Source organism: Elephantulus edwardii, unplaced genomic scaffold (assembly GCF_000299155.1).
Source record: "Elephantulus edwardii isolate Elephantulus edwardi_28Jun2011 unplaced genomic scaffold, EleEdw1.0 scaffold00032, whole genome shotgun sequence".
NCBI classification, from domain to species: Eukaryota; Metazoa; Chordata; class Mammalia; order Macroscelidea; family Macroscelididae; genus Elephantulus; species Elephantulus edwardii.
The window spans coordinates 10,751,698-10,765,743 of NW_006399782.1; the positions used below are offsets into that span (position 1 = coordinate 10,751,698).

General features: G+C 39.9%; 1 protein-coding gene across 1 annotated transcript in view; it reads right to left on the reverse strand.

Annotated features, from left to right (window-relative positions):
• The window catches only part of GTF2E1 (general transcription factor IIE, polypeptide 1, alpha 56kDa), a 46,339-nt gene that overhangs the window by 13,808 nt on the left and 18,485 nt on the right, over nt 1-14,046 (reverse strand). The window contains exon 2 of the mRNA XM_006884248.1: nt 1,162-1,363. Within this exon, the coding sequence (XP_006884310.1) occupies nt 1,162-1,363 (202 nt within the window). The remainder of the gene's footprint in view (nt 1-1,161; nt 1,364-14,046) is intronic.

Sequence of the window (14,046 nt, forward strand, 5' to 3'; positions counted from 1 at the left end):
CCACCCTAAACAAACTCAATGTGCTCAGGACTGCCCAGTACTGCCTATTCTATAACATTAATACAAAAGGGAAGAGAACTGACGAGTGCTATTAAAATTATAGAAGTGCAACCTCTAGGCTCCCAGGGAGGGACTAAGTGGCATAAACTCTAAACTCTTAGCTTCCCCCTGGGGAGGAGAGACAAAAAATAGTAGCATAGGAAAGTACACAATGACTCCAATTCTCATTTCTTTTTTAAAAAAGGAAATCAACCACTTCTTAAGGTGCAGGAAAACTAGGACTCCCTCTGCAATTCAAAATTAGTGTACTGTGATATAGTGATAAAATCAGAGAGCCATTATGGAAACAAGAATTCATGGAAATATTGTGTCATCCCTGAAACTATAAATAGAACATGAACTAAAGAATCTCTAATTTAAAAAAAAATCAGAGAGTCAAAGTTAGGAGTGTTAACCCACTACTAACAACATATTTCAATTTTACGAATCTGTATTTTGAACTAAGAAAGGCAACTGAGAAATGAGATCCCAGTCCACATCTGCATGGTTAAAACACTTCAGAAATGAACTGTTAAAATATTTCAGAAACAAGCAAAAAAAAAAAAAATCTACAAACGCAAAAGCTCTATTCCTTCAAGAGCGTCAGCTTTCAAAAGTTGGCTGGAAAATTAAAAAATCCCCAAGAGATACAACCAATTTAGAATCAGCTAACAATTGGCTGAGATGCAGCAGGCCCAAGCAAAGTACTTGAAGTCAAACCCGAGTATTTAAAGATTTTTGCCTAAGGCCTTTACTGTTCTGCACTGGATACAAAGGAATTTAATCACAGGCACAAGTTAGCAAGATAAGTAGGTAAAGCTTAGAACCTATGTAACATTATTTTAGAGGCTTTAGTTTCCTGATAATTTACTAGCTGCTCTCCAAATATAGGTAATTAAAACAAACAAACAACACAAACTCATTGCATAGAGTCTTTTCTGACTCATAGCAAACCTCCACCTATTTCTGAGGCTGTAAATAAAAATGGGAGGAGACTGTTCATCTTTCTCCTATACAGTAGCTGGTGAATTCCAATGGCGGAGATGCAGCCCTTGGTTAGCTGTGCACCACCAGCGGAACTTAAAAGTGCTCTTACAGGAAGACTGCAGAGCCTATACTCACCTCTGCTTCAGGGCCGGGATTTCTGTGGGTTCTGGTTCAAGTATTTCATAAGCCAAGTTCACATCCTCTGTCTCTCGAAGTAGTGCATAAATAGGTTCAATTTGTTCATTAAATCTTGCCAAAAGTGTGCGTGCATCTTTTTTGGGCATTGCTGACTCATCCTCTTCTACTTCTGTTTGACAAAAAGTACAGCGGAAAGTTCCTGCAAATAAAACAAGTCTCCAGTCAGGGACATGAAATTTAGACAAGTCTGTAGCCAACAATCTACATGACCACCATCCAAAATTTGTTATAAAAACTTTCAAGTATAGAGAAAAAGGCAAAGGAATTTGAGTGAATACTCACATATCCACCTGAATTCTACAACTAACATTTTACTGCATTTATCACATATTTATATTACACCTATCCATCTATGGCTTATTGATGCATTTCAAAGTAACTGCAGTATTACGGTTTGTAATAACATCACTAAGAAATTTGTATACATTAAGGTAAAATCAATTATTTGCCTCTGATGACCCAAACCTCTGGGTACCCTTTCCCACAGACTTTCTTATAGTATGTTACACATTGGGATCTACATGATAGAAAAAAAACCAAAAAACAAATTATACTTGAAACAGATGATACTGTGCACTGTCACAAGACTTTTTTAAACTTAGTAACTATTTCTATCTAGATAAATTTAACTATCCAGGTTCAAAGATGGAAGTTCAAGAAATTACTTTGCTAACTTGGATATACTTCATATCTGACTGGTTAATGTTGCTGCGATGTGGCCACTGAGTCACCTGCCAACACATAGCGACCCTATGTACAACAGCCCTAACCCCCTCTGACACACTACCCTCATTACCCCTGTCACTGAATCAATCCACCTCATCGAGGGTCTTCTTCACTTGATTCCTTTGAAATGTATCAGCTTTTCCACATGTTTTGGAGCTCCTAAAAGGCAAGTAGTTGAACTGCCAAGCCAAATGCAGGTATGTGGTTTGAGGGGGAAAGATGGTAACCTCCTCCCATGCCATTTACAGTCTCCAACAATCTGCTGGAGGGTCAGCTATGAGACCATTCTGACTTGACAGCAGTGAGTTAAGAACTGTCATTTTATCAGTCCATCATTACATTGTTGTTGTTATGTGACGTCCAGTCGTTTGCGACTCATAATGACCCTATGTACAACAGCCCTAAACTGTGCTCTATCCTGTGCCAATCACATGGCCTCTGACACACCCATCCCGATTACCCCAGTCACTCAATCAATCCACCTCATAGAGGGTCTTCCCCTCCTGCGCTGTCCCTCCACCCTCCCAAGCATGATGTCCCTCTTACAACATGTCCAAAGTATGTCAGACGAAGCCCCAGAATCCTTGCCTCCAAAGAGTAGCCTGGTTTAACCCTCTCCAGAATGAATCTGTTTGTTTTCTTGGCAGTCCATGGTACCGTCAATACTCTTCTCCAGCACCACAGATCAAAGGCATCAATTCTCCTTCTATCTTCCCTAGTCATTGTCCAACTCTCTGATGCATAACAAGTGATTGCAAAAACCATGGCCTGTATCAGGCGCACCTTAGCCTCCAGAGAGACCCCGTTGCTCTTGAGTACTTTAGAGAGATCCCTAACAGCAGACCTTCCCATCACAATATGTTTTTTTATTTCCTGGCTGCTGGTGCCAAGAGTGTTGACCGTGGAGCCAAGCAAACTGTAGCTGTGAACCATCTCAATCTCTTCGTCATCCATCCTGATGCTACCAATTGGTCCAGTGGTGAGAATCTTTGTCTTCTTGACATTGAGCCTCAGTCCATACTGAAGGCTGCAGTCCTTGACCCTCTGCAGCAAGTGCATGAGGTCCTCCTCAGTTTCGACAAGCAGGGTTGTGTCATCTGCATAACGCAGATGGTTAATAGATCTTCCACCAACCCTGACGCCACACTTCCCCTCATAGAGCCTGGCCTCTCAGATAATCTGCTCTGCATACAGGTTGAAAAGGTATGGAGATAGGACACATCCCTGGCGTACACCCTTCCCAATTTTGAACCATGCGGTGTTACCTTGCTCTGTTCTAATGACTGCCTCTTGGTCCAAGTATAGGTTTCACATTAGCATGATTAAATGTTCTGGGATTCCCACTCTTCTCAGAGTCAGCCACAGTTTATTATGATCCACACAGTCAAACGCCTTTGCATAATCAATGAAACACAGATACACATTCTTCTGGTATTCCCTACTTTCAGCTGAGATCCATTTAACATTGGCAACAATATCCCTAGTACCACGACCCCTTCTAAACCCAGCCTGGACTTCCGGCAGTTCTCTGCTGATGTGCTGTTCCAGACGTTTTTGGATAATCTTCAGTAGAATCTTGCTTGCATGTGAAATCAATGATATTGTTCTGTAGTTTCTACACTCTGTTGGGTCACCTTTCTTTGGGATGGGAACAAATATAGATCTCTTCCAGCCAGTTGGCCAAGTGGTTGTTCTCCAGATTTCTTGGCACAACTTGGTGAGCACATCCAGGGCAACATCTGTTATCTGAAATACCTCAACTGGTATACCATCTATTCCTGGGGCTTTATTATTTACTATTTCCTTCAAAGCGGCTTGAACTTCTTCTTTCATCACCATAGGCTCTTGCTCATATGTTATTTCATTAAATTCTTCTGTGTCTGCCAATTCTTTTGGATACAATGACTCAGTATATTCCTTCCATCTTTTTTTAATACCTCCTGGATCATTTAACATTTTGCCTAAAGCATCCTTGATTATAGCAACTCGAGGTTTGAATTTGTTCTTCAGTTCCTTGAGCTTAAGAAATGCTGAGCGAGTTTGGCCCTTTTGATTTTCTGACTCTAGTTCCTCGCACATTTCATTGTAGTATTTTGCTTTGTCATTCCGAGCAGCCTTTTGGAATCTTCTGTTCAGCTCTTTAGTATCTTGAATTCTTCCTTGTGCTTTGGCTTCTCTACACTCCAGTGCAATCTTCAGAGTTTCTTCTGACATCCATTTTGGTCTTCTCTTCCTCTTCTGTCTTTGTAATGACCGTTTGCACTCTTCCTGGATGATACATTTGACATCCTCCCACAACTCATCTGGTCTTTGCTCATTAGTGTTCAAGGCCTCAAACTTGTTCCTGAGATGATCCTACCTGAAATAATTTCTAAGTCGGGCCTTTAAAATATCTCATAATGATAGAGGCCACCTAATTCTGGCCTTTATCATCTCATTCTTCTGCTCTAAGGTCTACCTGGAAGCTGAGTTTCTGAAATCCATGGCATCAACTTTAATTGTCTCATCCTAACACTCAGACTTTGCATAATATTGTGCAACAATCTCAAAGCCCAACCACCACCGTTCTAACCTGTCAAGAAAACGCACATGTTAGCTGCCGTCTAGTCAGCCCTCAACTCATGACATCTTGTGATAGGGCAGAAATGCTCCAGAGTTTTCTTGGGTATCATCTTTACATTACAGAAGGATGGGCAATCTCCTCTTGTTCCATTAACTGACTCTGAAAATCCACTGGAGGGTCGGTTACGGGTTGGTTCAAATTCAACGGTACACAACAACAATCTTTACAGAAGCAAATCGCCTGGCCTCTCCTCTGTGCAGCCTTTTGGACTATCAAGTTTTAGTAAATGAACCCAGGCTGCCTGAAAGAGTTTGTACTAGATATTTTATAACTATGATGCTTTCTGTTTCTAAATCGCATCCATGGAGAACTTTTGATCCTTACACAAATCCTGCAAAGGAGACATAGAACACAGGCTCTCAAGAATTTTATGATTTGCGCAAAGTCACTAAAGAGAGGAAAAGTAGTAACTGGTGTAAACTGTGTGCTTACATACAGGTATAACCATTTTCTAAGGGTGGCATTATCACCGTCATTTTTAAAAATTGTACAATACAGAGGTCTAAAACCCCAAGCTGCTCAAGGTTATATAACAACTGACTCACATGATAGATTAAAATCTAAATTACTGAGCTTAAACTCACTCTTAAACATTACTTAGAAAGTGCCTGGCACAGTCTTGGAACATATTTAGCTTTAAAAAATATGTATGACTGATACCTATCCTGACCACAATCAATGCCCCCAAACCCAGTGAGGAACAAACCTGCTAGTGATCTCTGCCTCAACAGTAACAGATGCTACTAATACATTCCAAACAAATGAAATGTCTTTACTGCCCCCATACAAAATGTTTTCTTCCAAATTCATTATTTGCATTTTGTCTAAACATCATTTAATGTACTATTTTTGGAGTTCTGATGGCCTAGTGGCAGGAAGCTGCACTGCAATCACAAAGGCACACAGTTTGAATCCACCATCTGCTCCAGAAGATAGGCAGTCTCCTTCCGTGTATTTTACTGTCTCTTAAAATCTGCTAGAGTCAGTTTCGTCTTTTAAGCACACAACATAATAAGTAGGCAACAAAGAGAAAAGCAGCCCCTCACAGTAAGAGGGTAACTAATACACACTATGTGATATTTTCCTGCTAAAAAAAAGGAATAATATAAAAAATATCACAGCTCATCAACATCAGATTAAGTACTGTGTGACCACAGCTTAAGTGAGGCAAACCTAAGCCACTCTGGAATCACTGTAAGCACAGAATTAAATAAAACAACTCAGGTCTCTGGGTAAACTATTAAAAAAAAAATCCCATCTAGCAGAAGTGACTCCAGGAGGAAGATTCATCAACAACTTGTGTTATGCAGATGACAAAGCCCTGCTTGCAGAAAGTGATGAGGCTTTGGAACACTTGTAGAAGATCAGACTATGGTCTTCAATATGGATTACATCTCAACATAAAAAAACAAAAACCTTCACCACTGGATCGACAGGAAACATGATAGATGGAGAAAAGACTGAGGTGTTCAAGGATTTGCTTTTATTTAGATACACAATCAACACTCATGGCACAGCAGTCTTGCTGTTAAGACTTCTTTAAAGGACCAATTTCAAGACTAGGGTACGACTGATGTAAGCTAGGATATTTTCAGTGGCTTTCTATGCAATTGAGAATTGAACAATGAAGAAGAAAAGAACCACCGATGCCTTTGAATTGTGGTGTTGGTGAAGAGTATTGAGTATCAGATAATGCCTCTCACTGAGGGACTTCACCCTTCACTGACCCTCTCATTTTCCTGGTATTGTGTATTCTTCCTCAGACTGGTGGCTCTGACAATACCAAGTATGTGAGATGGCATTTCACCATTCTTGCCTCGAAGGGACACTCTGGTTGCACTTTTACCAAGATAGATTTATTCTTTTGGTGATCCATAAAATACTCAATATTCTCTTCCAACACTGTAACTCAAAGGCTTCAAGTCTTCTTTGATCTTCCTTACTGTCCAACTTACAGACGCATACAAAGCAACTGAAAATATCACAGGTTGGATCAGGTGCACCTTAGTCTTTAAATAAATTCTTGCTCTCTAGAACTTTAGAAGTCTTTCACAGAACTGCTGCTACCATGGGTGTTGACTGTGAACCCAAGTAAAATCTTTGTAGCCAGAAAGAATTGCACAGCTGATGCAAAGGTCTGTGGTTCAAATCCCATCAGCTGGTCTATGGGGGAAAGATGGGCAACCTCCTCCTATGTGATTAATTGCCTCTGAAAACCTGCTGGTGGATCAGTTCTAACTCTACAGAGCACCACAACAACTGGTCTAGTTTTAAGGATCTTATTTTCTTGATATCGAAATGCAATTCATCTTCAAGGCTGTAGTCTTTCATCTTTTGAGAAAGTTCTTTACATCTTCTTCACATTCCAGAACAAAGAATGTGCCACCTTCATAACACTGGTTGTTAATGGGTCTTCCTCCAGTTGTAATGTTGTCTAGTTTCTCAAATTACCTCCTCCGCATACAGATTGAATAGGTACAGAAGGAGGATACAACCCCAAAGCACCATTTTCCTGATTTTAAGTCATGTAGTATTCCCTTGTTCTTTTCTAACTGCTTCTTGCTCTATGTATAGGTTTCACATGTTACTCATAATTTATTATGATTCACACAGTCAAACGTCTTTGCATAGTCAATAAAATACAAGTAAACATCTTTCTGGTCACAATTCACTCAATAGCAATGAGTCTGTCTTTGATTTTTATTTTGACTATGCTACCCAAAGCCAACCACTTAACCACCTCAAATAAGCCACTCCTAATAACAAACATATTATTACTCACTGTTAACTATCTGAGTACTCCATTCAATCAAGGGTACAATAAATAAGTACAGATATAAAAGCCAAAGGAGAAAAATGGATTGGAAATACTTGAATTAAAGTGCAAAGATACAAGACTGTAGGTAAAAGACATGAGTCAAATCCAAAAACAATTAGACTCTATTGAGGATTGTGGGTTTTTTCTTATTTTTACTTCTGTTATCAATAATAGAGGTCCCTATCTGCTAAGCAAAGTTTTGTGTCAAACTAAAACATTAAGTGATCAAAGTTTGTGTCAAACCAAATCATTACTCAGTCATTTTCTCATCAAAAGAAAGATGAGGGAAATTGTAAAGGCCGGCCAATTGCTTTGAAATGGTCCAGGGTGCTGCATTGCAGAACTGGGAGCCTCACTGCAGGCCATGCCATCAAGGCTGGCCAAGGAAAACAGGCAGGATCAAATGTCTGCTGCTGCAGAGCTCTCCCGCTGGTACACTGGGAGTCTGATGTCCTACCTAAGGACTGCCAGCAATCTTCCTTCCTCACTCACTCACTCACTCACTCACTCACTCACTCACTCACTCATTGCCATCAAGTCAGAAGTGACTCATAGTTGACCTTCCAGTGGATTTTCAGAGGCTGGGAAGAGACTTTCTCTAAGCTTTCTGCCATGAAGCCCCTGCTGGATTCAAAGTGCCAGAGAGGTTGCATTCTTAGGGTTAGCAGCCCAACTCCCTACAGAACTCCCTAACTTTAGTCAATTATCTTCTGAGCTTTCATAGTGCTCAATGGGAATACAATGGGAAGTCGGCCAAAAGAAAAAAATAACACAAAGTATTTACAGGCATGAAGGGGTAAGATTAAGAAGGAAAAAAGTGTAGGTTGGGTAAAAGAAAGGCATGAGGTCTCTCTGATAAAGAAACATGTGAACAGAAAACTGAAAGAAGATAGTAGCAAGCCATGCAGAGGTGCCTGGTGCAAATAAGACAGCCTGCCTGTGTGACTGCTATGAAGCAAACAGGGGAGGGAGAATTAGAATTAAGTCTCAAACACTGGAACAGAGGAAAAGGTGGATGAGAGACCTTATAAATTCCATTAAAGATGAGTTTTCTGAGTGAGGGAAGAGGACTGTGGAAGGGTTTTAAACAGTAAGGTGGCATATTCGATATATGTTCTAGAGGAGTAGTAGAAAATCAATGAGATATTGGCTCAGGTAACTTCTGCCCCCCCCCATAACTTTTCTAGACAATTCTTTTAAAACTCTTCAAATACATGGGATTTTTACTCAATGCAAAAAGCTTTCGGGGGTGGGGGTGGGGGAAACACACCAAACCCAAAAAAGCAAAATGAATTCCACGTCTACGTTAACATCAAAAAAGCTAAGACCAAAACTTCTAGGATTTTAGTAAAAATAATGAAAATATATACAAAATATATAAAAAAAAATAATGAAAGTATATACAAGTACTGCTGTGTTGTTGATTGCCATAGAGTCGAGCACAACTCATAGTGACCCTATCAACAAAAGACTTGAAGCCTTTCTATAATTACAGTAGTTTCTCAAAGTTCAGTAGAGTTTCCAGAGGCCTGTTTGGGAAGTGGATGCCACCCCTGCTTCCTAATCTCACATACTCTGACCATGCTATCAAAAGGACCCAATTCCTGGTTAAAAACTACACTGCTGGTAATTTGAGTATAAATGAAAAGGAAGAAGATCCTCAACAAGATGAATTTTCACAGTGGCTACAACAATGGGCTTAAATACAATAAATATTGTGAGGATAGAGCAGTGCTTCATTTTGTTGTATACACGGTTGAGATGAGTCATAGCTGCCTTAATAGCACCAAACAACAAGTTTTCCAGTATGCCTTCACATTGTTTTAGTTTCTTTAAAAGGCTGCAAAACAAATATATCTTTAAAACAACTTTAACATTTCCCTGCTTAAGAAATTTTGATCTCATAAAAATTGCTCTCAAAATAGTTGAATTATTATCTTGGAGAAGGTGCAGCCAAAGTGCTCCTTGGAGGCAAAGATGATAAAGTTTCGTCTCACATCTTTGGAGAGGGACATAGTACTTGGAAGGGTCGTGGGATAGTGAAAGAGAATAAAACTTGGAATTGATTTTCCCAACTCAGCAAGTCAGAGTTGACTCAATTTTACTACACCAAAATTCTCAGATACCATATACTGTATGAAGCATATTTACATATTTTTTTCCTCATTCCATGAAATACTCTATGGACTATGTATATATGGACAAAGGTTTGCAAGGGGGAGCAGCGGAAAATTATCGCCTACAAATAAACATCATTATGTCACAACGGAGCCCTGGTGGCACATGGTTAAGTGTCCAGCTGCTAACCCAGAGGTTTCTGGTTTGAACTCACTCACCAGCTCCTCTACAAGAGAAAGGTGAAGCCATCTGCATCTTTAAAAACTCTGAAATTCCTCGGGGGTAACTCTAGCCTAATTCTGTCCTATTAGGTTGATATCAGTAGGAATCAATCAATTAACTTTTGGCAGTGACGTTTACTGTGGTTTGGTTTGGGGATATTTGTTTGGTCTCCCCCCCCTTGGTATTATGCAACAACATATCTTTAAAGGTAGCAAAATTTAAAAAAACATTAAACTGAGCATATTTTCTACAGGAATATCAACTACTGTACCTGGAACTTAAATTCTTAGCCATGACTTCTAAATTAATTACAAGAGACTAACATCATCTTCTAAAAAGGTTACTAGGTTACTAGGGAGCTCTAGTGTCCATTTGGTGAGGAGTTGTGCTGCCAACCCAAAGGCATGTGGTTCAAATCCACGAGGTGCTCTAAGGGCAGAAGAAAGGCAATCTCATGTAATTTACTGCCTCTAAAAACTCACTGGAAGGTGAGCTATAGATGATTCCCACTTGATGGCACACAACAACAATAACTGTGTTTCCAGACAGGGGTGGAGAGACAGGAGTAAAATTTAGTGAATAGGGTGAACAGGTTAGCAACACAAATGAAGATGGGTGAAGGAAAAGGCAATATACGATAAGGGGATGATCAGTACAACATTACTGAGGAAAGGAAAGGCACAGAAAGATAGACACTAGGAAATCCTAGGAAGACTCTAGGAAACTAGAATTAGGAAGGAAATGGGAAAAGATGCAATGACGTTCTAGGTATGTTAATAGAACAAAATGTATATGAATGAAATTTTAATTTCCTTTGTAAGCCTTCACTCAAATCATAAAGATATTGTTGAAAAAGATAAATAAGGTCAATATAAGTCATTACCTTGACAGCAATGTTTTATTTTATTTTATTGACATGACTCTCTAGGGCTCTTCATGGTGCAGTGGTTAAGCACATGGCTTATAACTAAAGTATGTAGTGCAAAGTCATCAGCTGCTCCATGGAAGAAAAACGTGGCAATCTGCTTCTGTAGAATGCAAATATACACACCTAGGGTCATGGTATCAAATCAACTTGAGAGAATGCAACAATAACATTACTATCTAAAGTTCACAAAAAACTCAATACTTCTAAGAGTGTTGGCTATGCTTCAAGTTAAAGGATGACATGAAATTTAGTTGTGACAAACCATATATGGAATATAGTACACTGAATTTACCATTTCCTGAATGCTTTAAAAAATGCTTAGAATGATTAAAAGATGTAAACCTACAGTAATGGTTACCAACACAGTAGCAAGTCTTGATGCTGAAGGGCTAGAATCTGAATACACTGCCATATAATTGTGTCACAACTAATCCTTAAATATACACACACATATATATATATATTTCATGTTGAGTGGACATGCCATTTCAATTATTCATAAGGCACTAACGTAGTAAGTGCTCTAAAAAACTCAACATTTCTATCAGATTAGTCAAGATTGTTTTAACAACAAAACATTTTAAGAATCACTTTGCCTTTTCAGTAGGAATCCAGAAGCATACTGAGGAGAAATCAGTAGTTCCAATCCAGTAGCCACGTTAAGGAGAAAAGTTGGACAATCTGCTTCCATAAAGACTGACTGCCTTGGAAACTATGAGACAGTTCTACTTATAGGTCACTGTAAGTCAGAAACAACACACACGCATTCCCTGGTGGCATAAGTTTTGGGTTGCTAACTGAAAGGTCAACACTTTAAAACTACTAGCCACTCCACAGGAGGCAAATGAGGCAGTCTGCACCTATTACAGCCTCAGATACACAGTGAAGGGTCACAACAAATCAGAATTCGCTCAATGACAGTGTGTCTGCTTTTGGCAGATGGAAAATCTGAGAAGAGAAGGGGAGAGCACTGGGTGTATGAAGACTTCCAGTAAAAAGACTGGGAAGATCATCACCAATTTAAGAGTTCAAAATTAAGAAAGGCAGTAAGAACTGGGACAGGACCTATAGGGAGTCATATGGAGAAACCAGGTCTGCCATATATTTTACAAATTTATCTACTGACATCTTGAAAGATTTCTATATTTGTTGTGATGCGCTGTCGAATCACCTGTGACCTATAGCAACCCTATGTATAGGAGCTCTAACACCTTTCCTGTCCTGAGCCAGTCTCACTAATTCCAACACACATTCCAAACCCCCACTGCCCCAGTTACTCTATCAATCCATCTCCTCCAGGGTCTTCCTCTCCTGTGCTGTCTTGTCCCTCCACCCTTCCGAGCATGATGTCCTTCTCCAAGGACTGGCCTTCTCCTGGCCCCATGCCCTAAATATGCGAGGAGTTTCAGAATTTTAGCCTCTGAAGAGAAATGTGGTTTCACTCTCTCCAAGACAGACTTACTTTTCTTGGCAGTCCATGATATGTTAAAAATTCTTTTCTAGCACCACAATTAGAAGGCATCAATTCTTGTTCTGTCATCTTTGTCCAGCTCTCCGATGCATAGCAAGCAATTGTGAAGACCATGGCCTGCATTAGGCGTACCTTAGTCTCTAGACTGACACTGTTGCTTTTCAGCACTCTGGAGAGGTCCCTGACACAGATTTTCCCCAATGCAATTAGTCTTTTGATTTCCTGACTGCTGGTGCTAAGAGTGTTGATTGTAAAGCCGATCAAGCTGTAGTTGCTAACAACCTCAATGTTTTCTCCATCTATCATGGTGCTTCCAAATGGCCCAGTGGTAAGAATCTTTGTCTTGATGTTGAGCTTCAATCCATATTGAAGACTACAGTCCTTGATCTTCTACAGCAAGTGCTTCAGGTCCTCTTCAGTTTCAGTAAGCGAGACTGTCATCTTCATAACATAGGTTGTTGATGACGTCTTCCTCCAATCCTGATGCCACATTCCTCCTCATAAAGTCCTGCTTCCCATATGAACTGTTCGGGATATAGACTTAGACGGTATGAAGCCAGAATGCATCCCTGACGCACTCCTTTCCTGATTTTGAACCAGTTTCCCTGCTCTGTTCTGAGGACTGCTTCCTGGTCTAAGTTCTACATAAGCCTAATCAAGTGTTCTAGAATTTCCATTTTCCTTAAGGATAATCACAATTTGTTGTGATCCACATACTCAAATGCCTTTTCATAGTTAATGAAACACAGATAGACATTCCTCTGGTACTCTTTTTTTTGCCATCTGACATTGGCAATAATGTCTCCAGTGCCATGAACTCTTCTAAACCCAACTTGTATTAATGGGAGTTCTTTATCAATGTACTTTCCCAGCTGTTTCTGGATAATCTTCAGCAGGATTTTGCTAGTGTGTGGTATTGTTCAATGATTTCCACACGCTGTCATTTTATGGAATGTAGTTTTATGTTATGTTTTATGGAAAGGGAATAAATATGAATCTCTTCTTTTCAATTGGCCAGGGAGTTGTCCTCCAGATTTCTTGGCACAACTTGGTGAGCATATCCAGGGCAGCATCTCTTTGCTGAAATAAGTCAACTGGTATGCCATCAATTCCTGGGGTTTTATTACTTTTTTTCCCCAAGTCATTTAGAGCAGCCTCAATTTCCTCCTTCATCATCACTGCCTCTTGATCATATGTTGTTTCTAATTTTGTGTGTCAGCCAATTCTTTTTTGTACAATGACTCCGTATACTCCTCCAAAACCATTCAATCCCCTCTTTATCAACATGCAGAAGCTATACAGTCATTTCTGGACTATTTGAAATCATTATCAAGTCATCTACTTAGGCCTTTCAGAACTCAAAAAGTTCAGGGGAATATACATTAAAACATTAAGCCAAAGCTGAAGTCTAAAAAAGTCACCTTATTGATTATACAAAGGCATTTGACTGCATGGATCATAACAAACTGTGGCTGACTGAGAAGAATGGGAATCCCAGAACAGTTAATCGTGCTAATGCGAAACCTATACTTGGACCGAGAGGCAGTCGTCAGAACAGAGCAGGGTAACACTGCATGGTTCAAAATCGGGAAGGGTGTACGCCAGGGATGTGTCCTATCTCCATACCTTTTCAACCTGTATGTAGAGCAGATTATCCGAGAGGCTGGGCTCTATGAGGAGAAGCGTGGCATTAGGATTGGTGGACGATCTATCAACAGTCTGCATTATGCAGATGACATAACTTTGCTCGCTGAAACTGAGGAGGATCTCATGCACTTACTGCAGAGGGTCAAGGACTGCAGCCTTCAGTATGGACTGAGGCTCAATGTCAAGAAGAAAAAAATTCTCACCACCGGACCAATTCGTAGCATCAGGATGAATGGCGAAGAGATTGAGAGTGTTCACAGCTTCAGTTT